At 43.2% G+C, this 26754-nt stretch overlaps 1 protein-coding gene across 2 annotated transcripts; it reads left to right on the top strand.

The window, feature by feature from the left end:
* The first annotated feature begins 230 nt into the window (after positions 1-230).
* kansl3 (KAT8 regulatory NSL complex subunit 3) lies at positions 231-18733 on the top strand. 2 transcript variants are annotated; one of them, XM_036527179.1, is made up of 22 exons: positions 231-441; positions 1376-1655; positions 3214-3384; positions 3693-3783; positions 4011-4196; positions 4410-4541; positions 4665-4781; positions 5139-5240; positions 5847-5918; positions 6131-6205; positions 6678-6835; positions 6959-7022; positions 7260-7448; positions 8062-8218; positions 8939-9016; positions 11694-11873; positions 12458-12545; positions 13011-13141; positions 13313-13425; positions 13902-14100; positions 15774-15889; positions 17707-18733. In XM_036527179.1, exons 2-22 carry the CDS (start codon positions 1444-1446, stop codon positions 17707-17709), a joined length of 2634 nt encoding a protein of 877 aa, XP_036383072.1. In that variant the 5' UTR covers positions 231-441; positions 1376-1443; the 3' UTR covers positions 17710-18733. The 2 variants fall into 2 exon arrangements, with proteins under 2 accessions (XP_036383072.1, XP_036383074.1); XM_036527181.1 differs by lacking the exon at positions 8939-9016.
* Positions 18734-26754: the final 8021 nt, after the last annotated feature.

Genomic DNA, 26754 nt, shown 5'->3' with positions numbered 1-26754 from the left:
AATGTTCACATTATGAGCTACTATACATACTGCATGCTCAGCACAGGCTGTGCTGAAAAGCAATGGATCAACAAGTTTTTTTCTTGGTAAGGCGATGCATTTGTCAACCTACTCCGTGATGCATAGGACCCAATTTCATGGCTGAAGTATAGGCCATGTTTTCAATGCGTTCAGAGTTCAGTGATCCTCATTTTTTTGTAAAATCCAGTCCGTGTTTTCCGGGTGTGCGATTGTGGCGCGGATGTAAAACAAAAGGAAATAGGCCACGATAGTACGACACTAAGGTGGAGTCCTCTTATATTTCGTGTTTGAAGTTGCTTTTCAAGGAAACATTTAAACACAATATCGTCATTTTTAAAAGTCTTGGGAAGAGACAGATTTGTCAAGAACGCGATTTAGAATGCAGTGACCTGTGGCCATCTATGGCGGTGGCACGAGAAAGTAAGTGCTTGACTAGCTAGCTGTAGCTCGTTAGCCAGCATCGTTTACTTATTTACTAAGCGCTTTAATACCATTAACATACAGCTAGTTAGGTACTCCCTTTAATTGCTGTTAAGATATAATTTCGAACGAATGTATTCATATAGGTAGTCTGTAGAACTGGTGTGGCAGTATGGCTATTTATGCACAGAATAGGCCAAAGCCACGGGCTTTCCTTTTCATTTCCAGTGTGACGTTAACTTAGCGTAGCTAGCTATAGCTGTAGCTAGATTGCAGGTTAGCAAGATGGCCAATTCGCTAGCTAATCTTGACTGCAAGATGGCTAGCTATGAAGTAAACAAACCATGTTTTCGGTACATGTGCTTTTGCACAGCGCCTTCTTCAAGCTAGCTAGCTAGCTAGCCAGTCGCCCTGAGTGGCGATATATTGAGGGGGGTAGTTAGTTAAAGCTAACATTCAGATGTTTCTGTAGCTGCTTGCATTATTTGGCTGTCGTTAGCCAGCGTTGCAGTTTACGTAACTAAGTAAGCAGCTGCAGACTTCACCAACCTGCCAGCTCAACCCCCAGCCAGCTCGTTATTTAGCTAACTGCCTATTTTAAGGTTAAGCAAGTGAGCAACAACCGACTGTTCAGCTCTTCTCGTTACGCTAGCAAGCAAACACGGAAGAGGTAAAATAATTGGCACATTATATAAATCGCCTTTTAGTGCGTGGCTCTCAAAATCATGTTCATTTCAAGGTAAGAAAGGCAAAATCATTGCTTCAGCTGTTCAACTGTTCAATCCCAGCATTAACATCACAAGTCCAAGGAGACGTTGGAAAGCCTGTATTGTTACACCTGCAGTTCTGAATGATAAGTACGATGCGATGGTGCCGCATCTAACATCTGCAAATGGGTTCGCGTGTGTGGGTTGGTTTGTTTGCTTGCTTCTAGCTCAGGCTTGCATTGTGGCCACCCCCGACCTCCGAGAGCAGTAGGGCCCGCCGCGGCCCTAGGAGACGATGTACCGTGGTGGGGAGAGGGACTTCCAGACGTCGGCGAGGAGGATGGGCACCTCGCTGCTCTTCCAGCTGTCAGTGCATGAGCGGGAGCTGGACCTGGTGTTCCTGGACCACAGCTACGCCAAGCCCTGGAACGCCCACCCGGACGCCAGCAGCGCCAGGCCAACGCGCATGCTGTTCGTGACGCCTCGGCGACAGCAGGACACCACTGTGTGAGTGAGCTCCGGGCGCCCCGACACCGTTCAACATGTCCTGCAACTAAATCAGATTTAGTTGTAAATTTAATTCACCTGCATATGACATGGTTAAGAATGATACTTGTAATCTAAAGGTTTGGGATTTGATTTCATTAAAAATAAACACTACACTAAATTATTGAGGTGTGATGCAAGCGAGCCAGTCAGTTCATCCCCTCCAGTTGTCCATGGCTGTGATTGGTTGTGGACAAAAGAAAACGTTCAGATGTGCTCTATCTTTGTGATTGTCATTGCGATTGTTTATAAAGTGACGTTGAGGTGGGAAATTGCATAAATGAACGATGACCAAACATTCTTGGGAGCAGCAAGGGTCTGAATTTGCAAGGTGATGGGAAATTAGTTGCTTCCTCTCGGGGATAGAATGTTTTTAATGGAAAAAATGATGATACAGTGACATCAATGACATTGAATTGATTGTTGGGGGATTAATGATGTCTGTTGGTCATTAAATGAAACGTGCCTACCTCCAAGTGACTCAGTCCAACTGCAGGCTGAGCCATATGGCCTGGTTTCTAGCCCAGCTATGTCATTAGCTGACAGTGGCCAGTGGCTTACATCAGTAGAACAAACAGGGTGCGTGTCACTTGGGGTTGGGGGGTGGGCATTTTGGCAGGGTTCCCCCATCTCGCTGCTTTCAGGAACCCGGCAACTTAGATGAGTGGAGATCAGTGGAGATACACCATTCGTCTAATCGAAGTGTGCTTCATTGTGGTGCGGTGTGGGGTTTGTTGTGTGGAAGCTAGTTGCTGTAGGTGTGCAGTTGTATTGGTGGATTGCATTTGCTACATCCAATGCTCCTGTGCATATGCTGAGGTTGTTAGAGCTAGATGAGCTTAATATGCAATTGGCAGTTTAAAAAGAAGGTGATATAAAAGGTACCTGTGGCTGTGCTTGTTTCTTATGTGACACAAGCAGTCAGCAGTAATGACTGTAAGGCATTGTTGGTGAACAGTGATCACTGTTCATTGACCTAAAGTGTCTGCAATATTGGAGGCTGGATTGTTCAGAGAAACAATTTCATATTGTGCTAGTAAAACCCTTACTTTTATAGTGTGTGTATCAACCAAGAGAGAAGTATGAATAAACATATACTTTTTATGTCTCCTCCTTACCATAAGAAGTAGGCAAAATGTCCTTTTTGACAATTATCAGACCTATTATTCTAAAAACCTACTTTAAGCAGAGATGACCTTTTTTGCAGTGTAGAATGTCTTGAAATGTTTTGTTTTTCTCAATTCTTGTCATTTAGGAGGCCTTTAACAGTATCATTTTTTTGCCACTTGCTATTACTTACATTAGGTAGCCTTTTTGACTTGCACCATTGATATAGCAGTCAGTTGTTTTGCAGTTTTTTTGCTTTGTGGCTTAGTTTAGTTTGCTCAGCATGAGGCATGACTCTCCTGTGTGCAAGGAAAAAGGGGGTGTATCAGAGTGCATGTTTCATGTCTCTGTCGTTCACTGTATCTTAGGGCCGTCGGTAAGCCTTTGTTTAGACGTGCCTTTGCTTCTGCAGTGAGTCGGACATGTCCATCGACGTGGAGACGGTCACGCCCACGCCCATGCCGCTCTATGACAACCAGAAAGCGCGCAGCGTGATGAACGAGTGCGAGAGACACGTCCTGTTCGCCCGAACAGCCGCCGACGCACCCCCGCCACCCGACGACTGGGAAGAGCACATAAACAAGTGGGTGTGCTGTCACCTGCATCCATGAGTTCTCTCTGAAGCGTTACCTCCATGCACTCCTTATAAGTGCTGTGCTGACTTTTGCAACAAAACTACCCCTCCCCCCCTCCCCCTCCCCCTCTGGGGTGTCTCTAATTCAGCTGCTGGAGGGTCACAGTGATTTCAGTCATGTTGTTCTGTTTCATCAGTTCATCACTATTGTGGAACTTTAACCCCTTCATGCCACTGGTGGGGAAAGCCCTCATCTAATCTATTCGAGAATCATCACACCACTCTGTTTTACATGGCACAATTCTGCTGTGTTCCAGGGCAGGATGGTCTATGGCTCAGAACAAGCTGTTCAACAAGGTGCTGAAGGCCCTGCAGGCTGAGCGACTGGCTCGGCTGGCGAATGAGAAGGTGAGTTCCCGCAGACTGCGAGCAGTGAGAGCGTCTTGCAAGGCTGTCCCTACAATGCCCTACCTGGGCACAGCAGTTGCTAATACCAACAGGTCTAAAGGTTATACACAACATGGTGTTTAATCCTGGAGAGTAAGGACTCCAAGCTCACATTCACGTGAACTGATCAGTTGATTATAGTTATAGACCATGTGTGTCATATGAAATGCCGCCCTTCTCTCCCTCAGGCCTGCAACGAGCCGGTGCTGCGGCGCATTGCTGTGGACAAGTGCGCCAGGAAGGTGCGACATGCGCTGGCCAGCGTCAGCTGGGACACCAAGCTGACGCAGTGGCTGCACAGCACCCTGGTAGAGTCCCTGAGCCTGGCCATGCTGGCCGCCTACCTGGATGTGCTGCAGACGCTCAAGAGCAAGGTGAGGCCTTAGAGCCAGCTCCCCTCTGCAGGGGCTTCTGGGTGGAATCCAGAGTTGGTCCCGTGCCCTTCCTTATGCAGTCCTTATACTGAGCTCTCCTTGCGCTTAGATGGCTTGCACATGGAAAATTGTGTCTTGTAGCATGTGCATTTCTTATTTAGAACACTTTCTTACTGCCTGTCTGTCTCTGTCTGTCTGTCTGTCTCTCTGCAGCTGCCATCTCTGATCGACAGGATGGTGCTGTCATCGTCGGCGAAGACGGGAGCAGCGGGAGCTGAGGCACTGTCCCTGCTCCTCAAGAGGCCGTGGGATCCAGCCGTGGGCGTCCTGTCCCACAACAAGCCGGTGCGGCCGTCCATCCGAGCGCAGAGCCGCGCAGATTTCCTTTCATTACAATAACCTGGTAGTGTTTGCAAGTATAAAATGATATTGAAGTGACGGGAGTGTGGTCTGTCTGTGTTACCTCAGAGCAAACTGCCCGGCTCTCCGCTCATCCTGATCGCTCCCTCCGGGCCGACCAACCCGGCATTCTCTACCTCCCGCCGAATGCGCTTCTGGCAGTCTCAGCTCTCCTGCCTGGGGAAGGTCAGAGGCACAGACACACACACGCCCGCACCCATTGTGTCTTTCTGATCCTGACAGCATCTCTAATTAATTTGTACATCTCAGGTGATGTTTTGCAGTTAGGTTGCCAACAGACAATCTCTGGTGAAGGCTGTGTACCAAAATTACCATGTTAGCCGCATCATTTGATAAATATATCAAATTTTGAGGGTAGATCTTGTATAGGTATATTCTCAAACAACTGAAAAAACAATATTGTGGATCAATTTATATGTATCTTAGTAGAAGACACTTGGTTTAGTGGCGTGAATAGGGTTTTTCTAAAGAAAGATTTGTATGGGATGTAGCAGTGATCTGTTTTGTCTGTGTTGGTATAAGGTCATTCCGATTAGCACCCACCTTGTGAACAGTGGAGCCAACGTGGGCATCACACAGTGTCTGGAACACATGATTGGAGCTGTCAGGGGCAAAGTCTTGGAGGTAAGACCATCTATACTATTGTCACATACTGTAGATACCTATCATATGCCTGGAATGGATGGGAAAATGATCACAAGTCACTAAGTCGGTATCAGTGACAGGTCATTGCAGCTCTTATTAATTAAGCCGGTTGGATTTAGTGCCTTTTCAAATTTTCACTCTCAAGACCGCTCTGCTGAAGTGCTTTCTACGATGCTGGTGTGCTGTGACCATAGTAAATGAATGCATGTTCACAGACTTAATGAGAACAAGCTGTCTGTTATGTAGAAGATTTACAAGAAGTATTTTTAAAGTGCCACTCTGCCTAGTGACTTGCAAATTGGCTGTTAAAATATAATGAAGAGCAAGATGCATATATGAAGCCTGCTAATTCTCGTGTCAACATTGTCCTCTGTAATAGAGAGAGAGATTATTTGATCATATACTGTACATTGAAATCGCAGGACCCACCCCTTGGTTCTCTCAGCTGAGTGCCCCTCGGAGGCCTTGGCATGCTGGCTGAAGTCTCTTGCTTAGCAATGAAAAGAATGTGAGGTTATTTCCTGAGTTCTACCAGGCAGACCCAGCTCTGCAGTGGCTCACATGTACCTCTCTGTCTGGGCACAGGTGCATGGCCACTTCCCTCACAAGCCCATTATCCTGGTGGGCTGGAACGTGGGCGCACTCATCGCCTGCCATGTAAGTCTCCCTCTGTTCAATCTGTCCCCTTTCATTTCCCAGTGCAGGGACGTTATCCCAGGGCAGAGTGGGTATGCCGACATTCTGCCAGGTGTGATGCGTGAGAGAGGCAGGGATTCTATGAATGTACTACCCACTCTGAAAGACTTATTCCTTTCTGTAATCATTTTATGAATGAACCTATTCTGAATGGGATCGTTTTGTGCACGCAGGTCTCTCTCATGGAGTATGTGACTGCGGTGGTGTGTCTCGGCTTCCCCCTGCTCACCATCAATGGCCCCAGGGGGGTAAGGCTTTACAGGCAAACTTCTGAGGCTTTTTTGATCTGTCATGTTTTATTGGATGCAACACAAAATGAAATGATCAGAATTGCCTGTGTTCCTCTCAGGCATATTGATTTTGCATCAAGTGCTATGTATGAAAGAAATAGACCTCACCTAAGTCTTTTCTGAACTGTGTTGCCAAATGTACTCTGTCTTTGTGACCTGTTTAAAATGCATTACAGTATGAAGAGATACTTTTGAATTTTTAAGTTAGTCTGCCTGTATCTCTGTTGACCACAGGGTGGCATAAACTGTTTTATTGTGTGTGAGATGTTTGATTTATTCACACATTTTTTGAAGTTTTGAGTTTTTGAATTTTTCAAAAAGATTCACACTCGCTGAAATGTTTTTGTTTGTTGATTGTGTGTTTTCTACAACACGAATTTCCCCAATAACATTATGACTGTGTGGTTACCATCCTTGTGTGATTGGACAGGATGTGGATGACCCCCTGCTGGACATGAAGACGCCGGTGCTCTTTGTGATTGGTCAGAATGCTCTGCAGTGCGGGACAGAGGCCATGGAGGAGTTCCGAGAGAAAGTGAGGGCGGACAACAGCATGGTGGTGGTGGGCGGAGCAGATGACAACCTCAGGTGAGTTACCAGTGTCTGTCCGTCATAGCGATTTTTATCATTCTTTTTTGTTTGTTGAATGGCACAAGCCGTTATTGATAACAAGCTGGCCGGATGTTGAACTTAGCCAAATCCTCTCTTTAGAATCAACTCCCAAAAAATGAAGGCAGAAGGACTTACACAGACCATGGTGGATCGCTGCATTCAGGTTAGTGCCCAGCTCATACACATTTCCCAGCCAGAACCTGGCAGATGGATTCATATCATAGTGAATGTGAGAAAAAGACAAGCAAGTGGGCTGGTCTGCAATGTTTCATTGGTGCATCAGTAAAGCGAAGAGCAGGGATGTTTGTTACCTCGACACGGGGTCGACAGACGTGCTTGGCTGGGGGGGAAACGGAATGGAAAACCAAGGGTATATAAATAAAATAAATTTGTCGTCCAGGACGAGATTGCAGACTTCCTGACGGGTGTGCTGACGCGGGCTGACAGCCACGGGCACGGCAGCGGGGAGCCACGGGACCTGGACACGGAGAAGAAGAAGAAGCCGCGGCGGGAGCTGCCCTTTGAGCTGGAGAGGACCAGGCCCTCCTCTCCCGCCGTCAGGGTGCCCATATCGCCCTCAGGGTCAGAGGTCAGCCCTGCGACAACTCCTCCTGCTATATTTACTATTCTTTTCAAAACCATTTTTACAATTACTCTCAACATCTGTGCTCACGAATTTGTCTTCTCTCGTCCCTGGTCCACCAGTTTCATATACTTAATGTTTTTTTACGTAAGAACCGCATTCAATAACAAAAGCAAGACAAAGAAAGAGGCAGAACCAGTTACTGGCATATATGCTCATCTACACCACTTGCCTCCCTGTTCACGATTCTGAGAGAGCCCCATTGGAGATGCTGACCATTTTATCTCTGAAGCAGTGTCACCTGTGGCCTGCTGCCACTGGGCTTGGACTGGGCATTCCCAGTCAATTACAGCACACTCCCTGGGAGTGAAGGGGCTCACTTAAGAACCTAGCATGGATCATCCAGTCTTTCTTTTTTAAGCTAAGAATATGAAACCACACATTTTTTCCCTGTATAATCTAAATTGATAAGTACTTACACAGGTCCAAAGAGATTTGCTAGATGTAATGGTTTGGTCTGAGAACAGTAGCAGCCTGAAATGTGAGAATGGTGGATGGATAGTGCTCTGGGGAGAGCAGTCTGTTAAGGCCCACGTTTCCCCGCTCCTCCTGCTTCCAGGACCTCTCCAGTGTGTGCAGCAGCCCCACCTCCAGCCCTAAGCCCAAGACCTCAGGCCTGTCCCCTGCGCAGAAGTCCAGCCTGATCACGGCCACCCAGCTCCTGAAGACCCACATGCAGCGCTCCGGGACGGTGCTCACACACAAGCAGGCGCAAGGTACTGCCACACAGACAGTCGTGCCGGCCTTGCACAGGAGGCCCCAGTGTCACATTGTCAGGTGGTCTTGGTGAGGCGTCTGCGTGGGTAGGCTGGTGAAAAGGTGACTCTTCCACAGTTTGGATAGAGAGGGTTTGGTGATTGGCCGGCAGCCTTCGTGGTAACGTAGTTTGGCATTTTATTTGAGCCATGGTGAAGTCAGCGCAGCACGAAGAGCCATGTTGGATTTCTGACTTCCTCTTTGAACAAGTGGATCTCCTGTTCATATTGTTTCAATCTTAAATGTGTTATGGCCTCAGTGAAACCACAGTGCATTTTTTCCCAAAGCAAGGAATTTATTCTCTTGTAAGTTTACTTTGTTGCCCAGCATTCCTTTGACAATTTGCACTACCACTACTTACTCCAAATTCAACATTTTCACAGAACGATTTTGATTCCATATTATGTTGCCTGCATAGCCTTCGAAACGGTAAGCGAGTGCAGGTGAGAGATTCATAGGGTTGAAGATAAACGGTTAAGGATGTAAAGGGTGCTGCCATGGTTCTTGGCTGAACATTGATGAGTTGCAGTATGTTCTCCCTGCTGCTGTTTCTCATCAGCCTCACGGGCAGAACAGAACCGCATTCTGCCCTCCTCATTCTGTCCTAGGTGTCCCTTCTGTTTTTCTGTAAATTTCTTTTTTTCTTCTCTCGCTTTCTCATTGTTTCCTATTCATTCCAGCTCAGTTTGCTGCTTTTATGAAACAAAACATGCTTGTGAGGAAAAGCCTTCCTCCGGGCACCCCCTCCTGTGTCTTCGGTGAGTATCTCTCTCTCTCTCTCTCTCTCTCTCTCTCTCTCTCTCTTCCTCTGTCCCTGTCTTCATCTCCCCTTTTTCTCTGTCCTGCTTTTTTTCATCTTAGGTCATTCAAAGAAAATCAAAAGCAGAAAATCATTTTCAGGGGAATTCTGAGGGTGAAATCCACCCAGTCTTGGAAATCTTTGAATTACCAGAAGAGAGGTTTCCAAGGTTACTGAAGTCTTTGAATTACCAGAACAGTGAAGGAAAAAAACAGAATTTCCATGGGCTGTGTGATTAATTCTAATTCACAGCAGCTGAGAGAATCAAATTTCATTAACTTTTCATGTGGTTATTGTCAGTGTAAAGCATTTTCTTATTAATTAATTTGACTAAATAATATGAGACAGTGGCTTGTTGCTGTAATGATTTGCCTTTGAGCAAAATGGAGAAACATGGAATATTAAGGTTTTTTGTGTGAAAAGCTTGGAAATAAACTATCGGACATTATCCAGAGACAGACGACAATTCTTCTCTGCCTGAAGATCTAGCAAATGCTATCTGATATCAAGGCACGGGAAAAAGATGCTTGTTTTGAGAATTCCAGTACACCGTTTTGACAGTCTAAAATCAATTTCTCTGTGCATAGTTTGATGCTCAGCAGTTTGGAGGAGTGGACTGTGTGAATGCTGGGGTTGTACAGTTTGAATCTAATGCAAGTTCACTAACCTCTGAGAGGACCGAACCAACACTTATTTCCTGCTGCAAAATTAGACGAAAATGAGTGTGGTCTCCCATTACCACTGTATATTGGCAGCTTGCTTTGTAAAAGTGTGATGGGATTATTCTTCTTTTGATTGAGCAAAGACAGAACATAGAGTTATAAGGGAATGCGTAATGTCGCAATGCTTATCGCATATCAGAGGCGGAGCCAGCAAGTGGCACTGTTGCTGTTCAGTACAGCAGAAGTGTAGTGTTTGTTTAGGAAGGAGGGGGCTGCTGATGTAGATGCAAAGAAGCACACTATATGCATACAAAAGGTAATAGAGGTTGTGTTTGAAATGTGCTGAAACAGTACAGGGTGATCCAAACTTTTACACCCTCTAAATGCTAGGCAAAATATTCAACAAATGTTGTAATTGTTGGCCATTCTTTACACTTGACAAGTATGTGATGCCTGAACATTTCTCATTTGCCTGAACCAAGCCGTTATTCTTCCCTTGGTGGTGATTAATTGCTGGCCTTTGTGGAAACTCTTCCCTCAGTTGTGATTAATTGCCGGTCTTTTTGGACTGTGTCCACTGCATCCTACAGCCACAGATCGATGCAGAGCACCTTCTCCTCTGTGTGTTAAAAAGTGTTTTACTCTGCTTTTGGCATTTTGCGAGATTTACAATACTTTTTATTAAGTTATTATTACTTTTCATTACAGTTCTTTCAGAATTCCTGTTGGATGTGACTTTTGACCAACCTGTGTATATGCTGTATATATTTTATACCATTATTCTCTTTTTGAATTGCAGATTGTATACATTACAAATGGACACTCATTACTCAGTTCGTAGTTTATTTTTGCAGTTTGTAATTGTTGGAACATATACCAGAAATGTCAGTATATGACGCAATCAACAGTAATTTTATCCACACCCCATCATTTTCCTCTACACTGCACCTTGCAAGTGTCCTTTTAATATATTTGGCCCAGGTTGAACACAGTTTTGGGGTTTGTGACGGATGATGCAGACAGCTAAGCATTGTCGGAAATATTCCTGTAATGTAATTTGAATCTTTGCTGCCGATGTGATCAGAATAGTGTTTTTGTTTTGCAGCATAGTTTGTACAGATCTTTATTGTAGACACGGTTAAGCTTGCTCAATCATATTTGTTTTTCCTCAGTGCAACCACAGATTTAAATAAATTGCTGAGGTAATCTTGAAAATCTTGACTTTGTACCCCTGGCAGATGTAGCATGATGCCAGATGAGGACAGCATTATTTGTCTGTAAACTTGTGCTGTCAGATGGCAACTGTGCAAAAGATGAAGGCAGTTTGATGCGGTTTGTTTGCAGTTGTTGAAAGGCTGTTCAGTCTGTTTTTCTTTGATTCCTTGGGTGCAAATGTCAGTGGTCACGATGTAATAACTGAGAATCACTCGATCAGCTTTTCTTCACTAGCTTATCTCCAAATTCTTTTCCATTTAATTCAATGTCACCTTTGATAATTTCCTGTTACCGCTGGGTTTATTTCTCTTGATATCATAACCTTATAAGGTGTCAGTTATTTTTCTCACACATAAATTGAACGTCGTAGACTGCATTCACTAACTGTAAAATCAGGTAAAATCTAAAACTCACGCAGGTAACTCCATAGTATTTCTGTTTGGTAGTTCTTGTGAATGACTGGTATAGAAAAAAATAGAATTAGTGCAGTCAGTATAAAGAGAGTTGATGAACTGCTTTTTCTGAAACTATAGGACTATTAGAAAATGATCAAATGTAAACTACTATATCTGGGTTAACACAAAAGTTCAGAGATTCCTGGTTCATGCTGATAAGATTATGAAGAATAGTGTGGTCAGTGCAGTCAGTAGTCTGTGTAGTGTAATCTGGGGGTTGCCAGTCCAGGTGTGGGGTAGAATGTGGGGTTTGTGTGTCAGTGACGTGTGAGCCGGTGCATGAGGTGCGGTGTCTGTGTGGCAGTGCCGGTTTCCAGCGAGCAGGCTGAGGGCCTGGAGAGGGACGACCTGCGCGCCCATCTGAAGAGGAGGCAGACGCCCAGCCCCACTCCAGCTAAGGCATCCAAGAGAGCCAAGATTAAGGTCACCATCCTGTCCCATGGGGAGACAGCAGGGGGCGCCAGCACCCCTGCTGCTCACGAAGGCAAGTACAGAGCAAGTTGCTTAAAGTCATTGATTCAGTGAAAGGAATCTTCCCATGTGAGTAGTTGTTGGGTTGAAAATGTTCAGATGAACTTTGGAAAATTTTTATAGACTTGCTGCTATTTTTATATGAGAACCGAAACATGCATTTTCTATGAGATCAGCAGCTCGAAATAAAATACTAGGAATGGAGTTTGCCTTTGTTTACTGTTCCTTAACATTACTGTAACAATTTCATTGTTGCTGACTAGTATCATTGCTGTGGCTTGTCTTGTATGACTTTCATTTTCATCTACCAGTTTGCATTCCACAATGATTACAGTTTGCAGCCACAGCCTTAACCCTTCTTTCAGCTGTTTTAAGTGGCCATCAAAATGAAAACAGTTATTTCTAAAGAAAAGAAACTGCTGGGATCACTGCCTTTGAAGAGATCAACAGATGTCCACTTTGGCTTTAAAGAGATCAACAGAGTGATGTCCATGTTTTAATTAGCGAATGCCTGAGTGGCTAACTCATTCAGAAATCATGGAGGTTTGAAACCCTGTCCCTTACTTGTGTCTCTTGCCTTTGTTTCCCCGGGTGCAGTGGGATCCTCAGGGAAGCCGCTGACCGTGACGGTGGGGCAGACTGTGTCAGGAGCCAAGGAGCTGTCGGGATTACTAACGGCTCAAAGGTGCGTATAGCACACAGACTGCTCAGGGCCGGATCTACTGGTGTGGCTGAGCTGCAATCAGGCACTGAAGGGCTTGGTTAATTATGGTTAATTCATGTCCCTCCTTGGACAATTTCAGAAACCATAAAAGGCCTTCTGTCAGCAAATCTGTTCATTGGGATGGACTCAAAGTTCCATTTACTGTTCATTCCACTGTAATGGTTTAAATGGGGGGCAGCAATGTAGCATAGTGGTAAGGAATAGGACTCATAACTGAATGGTTGCCGGTTGTGCCCCTGGGCACGTTACCCCAGAATTGTCTTAGTAAAATGTAAAAAATCCTAACCTATGTAAGTCGAACTGGATAAGAGTGTTTGCTAAATGCCTGTAATGTAATGTAAATGCATCTCTCAAATGACCGTGCCCCAGATGTCCATGACTTCAGTGTTGTTTTTTGTCTGTGTCTGTGTTTATGTCTTAACGCAGGTCCGGAGGCCTTTCGGAGATGTCTGGTACTTTGAGTGCAGGGGGTGGTGGCTCATTCCACACCCTTCACGGTCGCATAGCGTCCGGGTCCTCCTCACCTGTCCAGACACAGGCCCCCGCGGCTGCCCAAGGTACTGTCAGCCTCTTCAGAGCACCATAAAACCATTTGCACAGAAAGAAGCAGAAGCTGTGTGATTACAGTCTATTGAAAGTGGCACAATTTTCAGGACCATGTGTTACGTGTTTAAAGGGTTTTTTTAGAGTGTGGAGCCATGCTGAACCTTTCTCCCTGTCGTGTGCAGCGGCCCCTTCTGCCAGCAGCCTGCTCCAGGGCCTCAGCTTCAGTCTTCAGGAGATAGTGACCAAGTCCCCCAGTCTGCCCTCCACAGCAGCCAGCGTGGGCAGCACCACTCAGGTAACTCACAGATGGACCCCCCCCCACAGGAGGCCAAGAGTTTCCAGCATTGAGAGAAACACCCTAACCACTAACCCTCTCCTTAACACTGGGACAAAACACATCTGACATAATCATCTGTTCCACTGGGATTCTCCACTGGATTTCTCAATTCAGCTTTTCTTTAAAAAAGAAAGATCTCTTAGAATACACCTTTGTATGCTGAAGGTACATTTTTAACCCTGTTAAAGCACTGTATCATTGAGTTCAATTGGCATAATCACAACTTTATGTAATGGACTAGCATCACCCCTTTTCTTACTCAGTTCCATTTTCTAACTCCTGACCACCTGTATTTGGGGTCATTTCAGCATATTTGTTTTCTTGGTGTTGACCTAGTTGGCAAAAAGCCCCCATCACTTCCTGCTATTGGTGAAATCCTCACACACACTTTTCTCAGTCCCCATCACTTCCTGCTCTCCCTAACCCCCTCACAGGCTCCCGGGGGGAAGACCCAGAGTCAGGTTTTGGGCTCCATCAGCACCGGCAGCAGCACCCTTGTCCGGGCCGTACCGGTGGCCTCCACGGGGGGCGTGACCAAGACCACGGCCATCCACCAGCTGCTCACCAATGGGGGGCTGGCCAAGCTGGCGAGCAGCCTGCCCGGACTGGCCCACATCTCCAACCAGGGCGCTGGTACGTCACGCTCTGCCAAACCGAGGCGGCCTCGCTGATTGGCCCTCCTGACGAGAGGGTTGACTCAGTCAGCAGTCCCGGCCAATCACAGCAGTGGGCTGCTCCTCAGTCTGCTCTGTCAGCACTACAGGAGAATTGTCATAGTGATGGGCTGGAGAATGTGATCAAGGAGGTGTCCAAGAACATGCAAGAACATGCAACATGCATTGTGTTGGAAATGGACAAGCTTTCTGGGTTTGTCAAAGTCATGAAGATAGATCTGCAGCTGTTTAGTGTCTGTGTGTATAAATGCATATTATAAAGGTATGTTCTGTGTTTGTATCCATGTAAATATTTAACAATATACTTAACATATAACAACATGCCGTACACTTTTTATCAGGATTTTTCCCTAATAAAAAGCCTCAGTCTGAACTGTGCAAAAGGTAGCTTGGTAGCTGTAGTAGCTAAAAAAAAATTCCTTTCAATCCATTTTCTGTTAAGCGGATATTCTTGTTTTAAAAATTCATTTTGAAATGCTGAATAATGGCATCACTTAAAAGACTGTGTCTGCACATTTTAGTGTCTTAACTACTAAAACAGCCAGTCATAGAAACTAATTTGAGACCCTTATTTCATTTTATTTTGAATATTTTAAGACCAACTATTAAAACCATGCCAGCTCATTCTAAGATGTGTTGTCTACAGCTATATTCAGACTGCATTCATCTGCCAGAACAATCCTTCAGACATGCCTGTCCTGTTTTTTTTTTTTTTTGACCCAGTGGGCACTTTGGTGGATTGCTAAGAAAAGAAATTGTTTTTTAATCTTCTGGCAAAGCGGTTCAGAAATAACAGACCAGTCAGCTGCAGGCAAGGACTGGAGATGTCAGTCAGTGCCCCACGTGGATACAAAGCTGTTTAGTGTTGGATCGGGCAGGAAGAAAAGGTGGAATAAGAGGTGAAAACCATTTTATCCAACTGTGCCACTTTCTGTTATCACCGTAATAAAAAATGAGAAATAAATTGTATTCTTTTTTTTCCCTAAAAATGAAATGGGTATTCCAGTGTCTAAGGGATAAGTAGGACATGTATTGAGAGAATCTGCCCTGGTGTTGGATTGACACATAGGAAAATTGCATTGCTAAATACACAGTAGGTTAGTGCATTTGAGTATCTTTGCAGGCTGTTTTGCCTCATTCTCTGTCAGTAATTGGTGAAGCCATTTTTGGCAGTTGGTAGAATGGAAAGAGTAGTGGAACTGTGGCATTATTTAAAAACCAGACAACATTCTCCACACCATAAAACAGAAGAGAGTAAGTATATACCAGGTTATGTAGAATTATTGCTGTTTAGCATGGCCTAGTAGCCTGATCTCACTTTTGCTAGCTTGGCTTAATAGTGTAGCCAAAAATCTGACAAAATCATAATCGGAAATATATCAAATAGTTTTGTTTTTTCCCACGTTTTGCTGGAATTTATTTAACATACAGTGCAAGCACAGTTAAAAAATTCTTGCTTACACACGTAGCATTTGAGCCCTAAAGAATGCACTTGGTTGAAGTGCGTCCCAGTGGATCTGTCTGACAGATGGATGCGGTCTGAACGGGTGTCAGCACCCGAGAGAGGAGGGGGGTAGATGAAAGGGAGATTTACCAGTAACGCACTCGCCTCCCTTGTGTGTGTGTCGGCAGCCGGGCTCAAAGCCCCCACCACCATCACGGTGACGCTGCGAGGACAGCCCAGCAGAGTTACCACGCTCAGCCCGGCCGCAGCAGGAGTGGCGCTGACCAAACCCTCTGACATACAGGTGGGTCAGCTCACCTCGCAACAACGGCTCGTGGACGCCGGGCTGCCGGGCTGGAGCCGAGAGCAGCTCCTCTCATTGGTGAATGAGTGGGAATAAATGGCCTTGGCCTACAAAGGGCACACCTAGGTAGTTTCAGCATAGTGAGCAGAATAACAGAGGGGTTGGTGAAATGAAGAGGCAAAACGCCTGCCTTTCAGAAAACCTGTAACATAGTGGGGCAAATAAAGTTATATCCTACTTGGTGAAATGACAGTAATACCTGCCTTTTGGAAAACCTGTATCATTGTGAGGAGAGTGAACATGGGGCTTGGGAACATTTCCTTGTTACTTGTGATGAAAAAAAACCTAATTCCACATCATTGTGGAGATTGCATAGAGGTCCACAAAGGAATGGAAAAGATTCCACTGTGTGCTCGATGTCATGTGGCTAAAACTAAATGGCACCTGTCTTATCACAGAAAGGGAAGCAGAGAGCAGTAGTGCTTAGAGCCAGATTCTTTCACATATCCTTTTCAGACAACTTTGTGTTGAGGTGCAGAATAGGCCATGGTTTTTCTATTAAGCTGTGAATGTCTTGTTCAACTACTTTTTGTAGTTATATGTCATCAGGAGAGGTTTCCAACACGCATTTCCCCATTCTATGAAGTGTCAGTAAGTTGCACCTACTATAGAATATGTCCTCCTTCGGCTCCATCCAGATTCTCAGTCCTAGTGAAACCATACCTGATAACTTATGGAGCCATAAATGTCGGGTTTCCTTCCTGCTTAGCATGAGCGCCTGATAGTGAACACATATGCTAACACATTTTCTGCATTTGATGGTTCAGTGTGCCAATGGGGAAAAAACATACAGGTGTGTAATAAATGAGACCTCTTCAAGTGGAATATGTGTCTGGAAAAACTTCTGAGAAACAAGAATGAATCCCACTTTCATGGACTAATGGGCAATTTAGACTTGGACCATAAAGTGTAAATATTTGTATTTATATAATCAAATTTAGACATGTGAGTGTGACGTGAGTGTGAGTTAGAATGTTCAGGCAGTGAATTCAAGCATAGCAATTGGCCCAGTAGCAGGATCTCTGTTCAGTCATGCAACCAAGAGATGATTCTGAATTTTTAAAAATAATTTTCATGAAACACATACAGCACAGTTTAGGTTGAAATTGCAGTATTCAGCTGTAAAATGGCTTAACACATGCTCTCCTACTGAATAACAATGATTTTTTTAATCTGTGTGACTAATAGTGTACAAGACAGCCGTTTCAGAATAATGTGTATTTGATTTTGATTAAGTGGACACGACTGGAGCATGGAAGTAAAACCATTTCTCAGTGTGCATTGTGCAAGGCGCGATTTCAGGTGCAGTGATCTCCCGCTGTGGAACCCAGCATGGGCTTGCATTCCTGCTTTGAACATGTCGACCTGAAAGGGCAAGCGCACCAAACGTGACTGAGAAACACGTTTTCACTCCGCTTGCTCTGTCTAGTTCACTTCCATCTTGGATCGTTTCACCTTTGGCCTGAAACTGTATCAAAGAATGAAGGAAAATTATTAGGCTATTTCAGAGAACTCTATTATATAATCTTTCCAGGAGATTAAACTGGAACCCGGGGTTGCTTCTACTTGCATTTAATGGTGATTCACTTTCAGAAACAATTTACCACCAAAACTCTTAGTTAACTCATACCCTTCTCATTGTGGTAGAGAATTTTAATACAATTGCTTTAAATAACATGCCACTGCTTTGCCTTAGGCTCTTTCAAGAATGCAGAATGTGAACTGCCACCTTACCGGGAGTGTTATTCTCTTTGCAGTGACAGCCACCAGCCCGACCAAGACTGCGTTCTGTCAGATGCCAGAATGCCTGTCCTGACTGAGTCCATCGTCCCAACAAGGGGACCTTGTGGGCTCCCACCTCCTGGGCTCCCTCACTGGTCCTGCCCTTGCCACCTCCCCCAACCCGCTCTTTGCTGCTGTCTGAAGTGGGGAGCACCGTGCAAGAGAGCCCTAGAACTGTCATCACCCCAACACCCATTGACCCAGAGACACTGGGTGGGGGTCTCCTTACTCTGGGAGGAAGGGAGTGTTGCACCTCGCCGCTTAAGGGGCCAACAGCATTACCCTGTCAGGCATGTCTATGGCCACCTCCAAGACTGCCTTGCTTCCAGGCACTGCCTCAGCTACAAACCACCTCAGCAGGACCCCAGAGCCAGCAGAACTAGGGAATGTTATCACATGAAAAGCATTCTCAGCTGTGGAGCACAGACAGACATTAGGTGGGAGTGTGCCAGCTACAGTGTAACAGTAGAGAAGGTTCCAGAAAGATCTTTCAGTGACCAAATGGGCCTTGATATACGGGAGTCAAATAGGTTGACAAGTAATCTGCATATATAATGCGTAGCTCCAGAAGATGGTGCAGTGCATCAAAACAGCAGTTGTCACTGCACTCAGATAATGTTAAAAAAAGACTTGCCAGATAAGTACTAATTGCTTTATTTTTATTGAATATTTGAGACCTTAAAATGAAGCCTTATCAAAACTAAATGTGAGCATTTTTGAATATGTAGTCATTAACAGGGTTCTTTTCAGCAAACTATGCCATTGTAATTTAAGTTTTTATAGTTCCATGAAAGGCTTAAGTTGTTTTGTTTTTTTTTACTCCCCTTGTGGGTTCACTTTTATAAATGGGTTATTTGTGTTTGGTTGTCAGCACTGTGTAGAGCTTCTGCTAAATGGATAGATCATGCATTAATGTTACAGAATGCACAAGAGGTTGGGGTTAATAGCTTTAAACCCTGCAGGCTTGGCATGGCAAAACATTCTGTCAATCACAACAAAAGCTGTGGCATTTATTGATTTTCCAAATAAATGTTTGAAGTTCAAGGATTTCTGGAATCATTTTATTCAAATGTTGTTTTTATAATTTATTGGCAAATATCTCTGTCGCTTCGCTGAAATAGAAAAAAACGAGTCTCTCTCATCACCCAACTTTAAAAAAAAAACTCGCAATGAATCCAGCAACAAACCTCTTGAACTTAATTTTCCTCACACCAAGTTCTCAAAGAAACGTTTCTCAAAGAGCTAACTTTAGTGTGATTATACCATCCATTTACTGCATGTTCCAAAGGCAAAACGCGAAACACCTGTCGACCCCAAACAGGATGCTGTTTACACGTCATAACTGTCATAAACGTACGTAGATAAATTAACGGTTAAACCTTAGTTAAAAGAAAAACCTTACAATATATTAATGTGTGCATTTAATAAATATCTTAATAGGTTTCTTCACGTTGTACAATCCATGGGGAAGATGGAACGTTATCCATCTTCATTCAGGTATCGACAAATGATCAGTGTGTTTTTTGTGTCACGAGACGGGAAACAAATGTGAGGAGGTGATATCCATAAGGAATTTAAAGTGTTGTCTTATGTTAAATTCATCTGGATGCTGAAGAAACTCTGATAGGTGACCCTTTGTGTCGAGCACGTCAGCGTGCAAACCGAACGTTAAAACGTACAAATCGAACTTTCTGAATCATATGGATGCAGCATCGAATTCGAAGGAAAAATCACAACCCATCTCTTGGGTAAAAGCGTACATGTGACACTAACAGATAAATACCGCGTCGGTGCACACGTTGCTGTGAACTGAAGTTCTTAAGGGGAAAAATCACGTTTTAAATCAAACCACATTCAAGTATTTTAAAAATAGGCTTTCCGTTTCCAAAAGTCACTTCAAAAATAAATTGTAATACGGACTGTGCACATTTGAAAAAAACTGCTACTCCACTGTTGAACTAATATGGTGTATTGTTTGGTTTAAAGTCAATTATGTTTAAACTAGCCCGATATAGGTTTACACTACAAAATGCATTTGATATAATTTCGGCAATCCTGCATTCCCAGTTGTTAAACTATTTCTGTACTCAAATACGCGAATATTAACGGTCATGTAAAATGCTGCAGCTGTACCTACTGTTCCAACCGCTGTTGCACATCGTAGGCGGAATGGGCTCTGTTTCATTTTACTGTTCCGATGTACTCCATTATTGTAAGACGATTGCTTCTCTCTATAACGTGCGTAAGACGACATCTGAAACCAAGCCGGTTTATACTTTTTTCTGGCTGTTTACTTGGAAGAACAGCAGAAACATTGGCTTGCATGTGCTTGGAATACTGCCTCATTAGTGTGTGTGTGTGTGTGTGTGTGTGTGTGCGTGTGTGACAATTTTGCAAGAATCCAATAAAGATCAATCAAACTTCTCACACATCTTTTTTCCCAGGCTCCTATATACTGGTTCACCTTTCATGCACAGGATGCTGCTCCTATCAGCTGGTCTGTTTATTGCATTCATCTGGTTTCCAATGTTTACCATCATCTTCTCCTTTGCCGTGGTTACTAGTACCGTCATTCACGTGGCTTACCTCTACACAGTGCAGGACAGCAACCTCTGCCTGCACTTCATCTGATATGAGGACTGGCCCCAGCCAGGCTGAGACAGTTATAAACTTTGTCAGGTCCTCTTGGCTCTCAATGACTTATTTAGTCTCACACTCACCAAACTATTCTAGAGCCTGAGGCAGGTTGGCTGTTATTCATGGTGTCTAACATTGGTGGTGTCAGCCAGGGCTACAGGGATCATGAAGGTTATCAAGATGCTTATTGTGGCTTCCAGAAGGCTGTGTCCTGTGGGCCCTGGATGGCAGTCAGCAGCTAATAATTACAACAGAGGGGGTGCTCGTTGTACCCTAACAAGGCCTTCCAAGCTGAAATGCAGCAGATTAAAATGTATATGGATAAGCAAAACTGAATGAACAGGTGATTCTCAAAGAAATCATTACAAACACACACACACTCTCTCTCTCTGTCTCTCTCTCTCTCTCTCTCTCACACACACACACACACACACACACACGCACACACACACACACACAACTACACACACAGGGGCATGCTGGCCTCAGTTCATCTTAAACATATATGTTTGGTGTCTCCAGGCCAGTTAAGACAACAGTGTTGATTGTCCAGTGCAAACATCCTAAACAGGGCATCCATAGGATGCAGCAGCTGAATGTGTCAGAAAAAGCAACAGGTGGTGTTGGTGTTGTAGGGAGCTGTGTCGGTTCGGTGGATATACTTGTTTTGTGCTTGAATCAACTTGTTTGCTATGCACCCCTAAACAGTCAAGAACAGCTGTGAAGAAACATCTGTTACCTAATTCTAGCAAGATGGAAACAATGAGACAGTGGAAAAGAGGATTTTGTAGGTTTTCCCCCTTGGCACATGAAATACAGTTTTCCTTTCCTACAGACTGGGAACAGACAGTGAATGCAGTGTGGTATTTTGCAAAGCTGTTTCACAGAGTAGAAGGGACACCATTCTTTTCTCCTTTCCACAATACCTTTGACTCCTGTAAGTAGGTGACTCACATCAGTAACTACCAGGATCAGAAAATAAAAAAGAAGCTGAGCGGTTAGTATTACAATAAAAACTGTGCTGTCTACAATGTGTAATTTGACATTACTGACAGCAGATGGCAGTAAACTCAAAATAATCCACTCTCGTGTGTTTGGTTTATTACCACGTGTACATGTTGTTCTATTGCTGTATTAGTGCAGATGTGTTTTATCATTCTCCTGTCAGTTATTAATTTGTGTTGTCCTATATCATATGTTGATTTATGAAAATTGTTTGAAAAGCATGTTAAAGATTTCTCATATGTCTGAATATCTCTGAAATCTGAATATGCTAAAAATGGCAGAAGTAATTCATACAGTTGTACAATTATACATTTAAATATACTGAGATTTAGCTGTAGATTGCTGATAGCTGTAGATTGCATTCTAAACAAATCTGTGGTAACACAATTAAATTCTCTTGCCCAAAATAAACTATTTTTTTCATTATTATGAATGAAAATATGCTAATGAGCTGAGACAGGCAATAAAATTCAGCCTTGACTGATTTAATTTCTACTACTGTTCAGCCTTTCCTAAACAGAGCTATTTAAGAAGCATTTTTCCCAAAGGAGGATTTCCAGAACACATGATGAGAGCGTGACAATAACATGCAAACCCAAGCACCTGTGGTCACGTTTTTCCCCCAGCTCTCACCCAGGAGTCTTATTTGGTCGAGCACTAATTGATGTTATTTGAACAATTTTAGCCTGTCTCCTTTGCTCTCACAAAGTGTACAATGGAAAGACTTCACAGGATGTGAACTGCAAGAACTGAGTTTGCCATTCTGAGCACAGCATTGATGGCTTTCACAGCTCTGATTGATGAATGTTGAGCATCACAAACCAAACATCTTCCCTGGGTTTATTTCTCTAGAGCACCACCCAGGTCTGCGTGCAGTCACAAACTATTGGACCTCAGGCCTTATGTGGGACAGAGGTAAAATACTGTGACTTACCCAATCAACCAGTCTACCCTCCAGCTTCCCAAATCCCTAAAGTCCTTGAAAGCAGGAAACAGTGTCCTAAAAATCATCCAGAAATGTTCCTTTTTCTCACTGTTAATCATTAATTTTGGCTTGCACACACATGCACGTTTTATTTTAATATATGACTTGCCTGTTGTTGTTAAACAGCATCAGCAAGGTACACTGCTTTCCAGGTTCCTTCCAATGAAATTTCCAGTCATAAAGAATCATTTAGACATGCTCGTTTTGTCAATATGTTTGTGCTGTATTTATCTGTGGGATCCATTTAAAATGTGAAATATGTTGTGTTTAATTTAAATTAAATAAGATACTATTGATAATCATAAGCCCTTATCTCTATGGTGCAATACAATGTAGGTGGAATTAAATTAGTTTAAGTGTGCTATTTAATTATATATATATTTTAAATATATATTATTATTGATTTTAACATGTTCGTGTGCAAAGGTCTTACTTAATGAAGATGAGGGGCATCAGTTTTAAGACAATGATCCTGTACTGTTTGGAATAATTTACATATCCTGCCAAAGTCAGGATTTGTGTCAAAACAGTGGGAATAAATCTCTTTGGATTGGATTTAAGAGTGTGCAGATTTTCTTTCCTTTCCTGTATAATTCATCAGTCTGCACCTTGCCAGATGTTCTTACAAGACCCATTTTATAACCATTCTTTGAGCTGAGGATTCAAGGTCTTATCAAGCAGCTCCTGTCCTCTTGTTGAGGCATTAGTGGAAAATCAGATGCCAGCCACAACATCAACTGAGAGTCTACCTCAGGAGTTCTCAAGGACTGAAGGAAATAACATTTAAACTGGTAAAAAAAAAATACACTGTTCAATATTCATGCTCATTATATTCATTAAATGTACATCTCAGTTCTTCCAGAGAAATGCATGGGTGAGTGAAGGAGAGGAAAATGTATCGCAATCTATTGTAAAGCTCATGATGATGACATAAGATAATTCCTTTGTTTCTTAAAGTTTCTGACCTGGTCAAAACAAAATTTGTCCGAATGATATAATAGAAGGGCATACTGTATATACAGTGTCTAGAGGATAGTTTGGCATTTGATTCCTTATACAAACCGACTCCTTACAGATAAATTGTCTACATCATTTCCCTGTTGTGTCTTAAGCCTGCTTGACAATCACTTTTGTTTTATGTGGGGCAGATGTCATGCATGGTCATGCCATTCTAGTAAGTGTAGGTCAAAAATGGCATTATGACCCACAGCTGGCTTTTTTGCACGCTAAGTACTTTATTCTCTTTTTGAAACGCTTTGCTTTCAGTGGTTTTCGACCATGTTTGTCTTCTCCACGGATTCTGAATTAGAACAAAAATGCCACCATGCAAGCCATACCTTCTGTGTTACACGGCATGTAATCAAGCACAATGACTACTCCAACATTTTAGCCTTCTCAAAGTATTGAAACACTTTTAAATGGACATTCTTAACTTCAGCACAGAACACATGTACGTATTGCATCTGTCGGTTGTAACTGGGCTGTGTTGGATACAATACCTGTATGTGGCCAGCGTGCGTGTTAGTTGTAACATAAAAAGTGCTATCTGTAAGTACAAACCATCCCAAATGTATGCATTTGCAAGCAGCTTCCCTCTGACATCACAGCAGCAAGCAAAATGCCTGAGATGATCTGAAGTGTCACACCAGCAGAAGATGAATTATTCCTGTTCTGTGGCTGGTTGTTGAATTATCCAAACGTAAACCACCTGCCACCTCACTTAAGCAACTGAACTCAAGGTAGCGCACAAAGGGCCATTATTGAGCAGTTTATTCAAGAGCTGCTTCCCCTAGGAGATGTGCCTCTTCTCTGCACTGGTGAAAGTCAGCGGCTGCCAATGTGAGACTCACAGTAGCAGGTCATCTTTACAATTGTCTCAGGTTCTCATAGGTGAATCTCAGCTCAGATATGCCATGCAGCATTTCTGTACTAACAAGCTGATAGTGGTGGAAATGAGTCATTCAAATTAAAAAACAGCTAGGGATGTTTAAAAGTCAGGACTTTTCCTTACAGTTATCATTGAACGTTAAGTACCTAACCGCATTTTGAAATCAACTCTATGTTACCCAGAAAAGGTAAACAATTACAGGCGTTGCAAATTATCCCCAGAGAACATGTTTTATTAGACACAGCAAATACAGACTAAAGGGTGCTTATGAGGCAAATTTATACATGTTTACTATATCAAACCAAACCCTCTGCATGGATTTTATGATCTCATAAAACCACCTTAGGTACCATTTAAATACCTTCCTTTCTTTTCTACGCAAAATTTAGTGGTAAAACAATTGCCGTGATGAATGGGTACAGAACATCAAATCCTCTGTGTGAAAAAGTTTAAGAGCAAATGAAACAGGAAGCGACAACAACAGTGAAATATCAGCATGCACTCTGCCTGAAAGCAGCTCCCTCCCTTTGCATTATACCACAGCTGACAAACGGATCAGGACAAGGGGACAGTGGAAAGGATTATTTTTTGTGCTGCAGGGGCAGAATTCCTCAACAGCCCCCCGCTACCAAACAGGACAGCTGTCCTGCACTCAAATGTAATTGACACTGTGCTTTGTGTCATCCTGAAAAAGGTATATTGTCAGTGTCACACATTGCAATTCATCACTAACTAGAGGTTGCAGGCAACCACAGGGCTCTCAAACTGGCTAGCTGGCGACGTTGACCTGTGGTGAAGGGAGCATCTAAAAACAATGTTTGAGAAATGTGGCAAATTAACAGCTGAAAGAGTGAATGTTGATAAACAAGGTATGCACAAGAATCTTGTGTCTTGAATCTTGAGTGCAACTGGCTGTGACCAGGGACTTAGAGCCATGTCCAGCAGTTTGCATGCACCTACAGCCCACTCCTGATTGGTGCACCGAATGCAAGATGAGTAACTGCACGCTCTCAGAATGCACTGAAAAACTTCTGGGCTGCCAAAAGGGGCGTGGCTCATGACTCAGGGGGTGAAAAGTAGTTTACACACATTTAGACACATTGAATTATATTGATTTGCATATAGATCAGGTGTGGCTGGGTGTGGCAAGGGACCACCAGGTATGGTAATGAATATAGATCTAAAAACCATGCTGGATAAGTCTCTTGATTTTCTATGGTGTTTGGTAAAGCATTAATCTCAGGGGCAGTCAGGGAGACACTTTCTGGCGGAAATTCTTTCCACAAATTGAAAAAGACTTAAGGGACCAGGTCCGTCATTTAGCAGAAATTGTTTCAAATGTCAATAGCTGCCTTTTAAATAGCAAATAATTACAAGTATCAGAGAGAGTCAGTGTGAACTTGCATGAAAATGAATGAGGCCTGAGGATCATCCACAGTAGTTAAAAGTTAATTGTGTTGTGGGCAGGCTCACTATTTGCATTATGCATGAGTTTGTCATCCCCAAGCGCCTTCGGGTCTGTCCTTGTTTAGAAAGGAATGATTGTGATTTGCTTTTCAATTTAAGACACTACACTGCATAAAGAAACATTTCAGGAAGAAGCCTATGCTGAGCTGAGGAAATAATTACCATTTTATTTATTGACATTGTCTTTTATACTATTTATTCTTTATTCAGTTTGTTATCATTCATTTGCTATAGGTGTATAAGGCATTACAAGCCCACTACTATGACATAACCTGCTAATGTAATTCCAAATGCTAATAGCTCATAGAATTACTTGAAGAGTGGTAGACAGGATTTCAAAATTGGAATACATTTTTCTTCTCATGTTGCTATCCTTTTCTCCTAAAGGATCCCTCGACCTTGACCCCTTCTCATTCACAACTTCAAGGTGAAATATATTCTGATTGACACAGACTGTGATGTATCGAATCTACACTTCTTTCTGTCTTTTAACTGAAGGCATTTTACGAGAGAACCAAAGGTGGCGTTCAGCGGGTTTATAAATTGATCTTATCTATTTGCCGTGGTAACGGCACTGGTGCCACTTTTACTGTTTATGTTAGCTACCTTATCTTTTCAGATACTCACTGGATAGCAGTCTCCGTAACGCAAATTGTTTTTCAGACTACCAGTTTCACTGACAATCATGAAATTGCTAGATGGTTCAAGATCACCCTTTTCATTTAGCCAAATGAATCGTAATTAGCGTTACGAGCGAAGCCACACCCCCTTAAATTAAATATGAATGGTTTAAATATGGTTATCTTGCCAATCATATTTCCATGAAACATTGTTCAAAATTGCTGTTTTCCCCTTGGAATGTTTAGTAATTAAATAAGGTACCTATGAGCTATAACTGCTTTCTAGACGTTTCCATAGATGTTGTCTCTTTGCGGACATATTTCAACAGCAAGAAAAAGGGAAATATCTCAATCCTGTGTGTGATGTGCCACGATCACCGTTTTGCAAAGTTTGCAAGCTGTGTACTGGCCCCGAGCCCGG

Source organism: Megalops cyprinoides, chromosome 4 (genome assembly GCF_013368585.1).
Source record: "Megalops cyprinoides isolate fMegCyp1 chromosome 4, fMegCyp1.pri, whole genome shotgun sequence".
In the NCBI taxonomy this organism is placed as follows: Eukaryota; Metazoa; Chordata; class Actinopteri; order Elopiformes; family Megalopidae; genus Megalops; species Megalops cyprinoides.
Note: the sequence above shows the minus strand (reverse complement) of the source record. Positions and strands in the feature narration are given on the sequence as shown.

Bases quoted from the DNA above. Each gene is read 5' to 3' on its own strand.
- kansl3 (XM_036527179.1), top strand. From the start codon at position 1,444: ATGTACCGTGGTGGGGAGAGGGACTTCCAGACGTCGGCGAGGAGGATG. The intron at 3,385-3,692 runs GTGGGTGTGCTG...GCTGTGTTCCAG, and splicing joins TGGGAAGAGCACATAAACAA to GGCAGGATGGTCTATGGCTC. The intron at 4,542-4,664 runs GTGCGGCCGTCC...GTGTTACCTCAG, and splicing joins TCCTGTCCCACAACAAGCCG to AGCAAACTGCCCGGCTCTCC.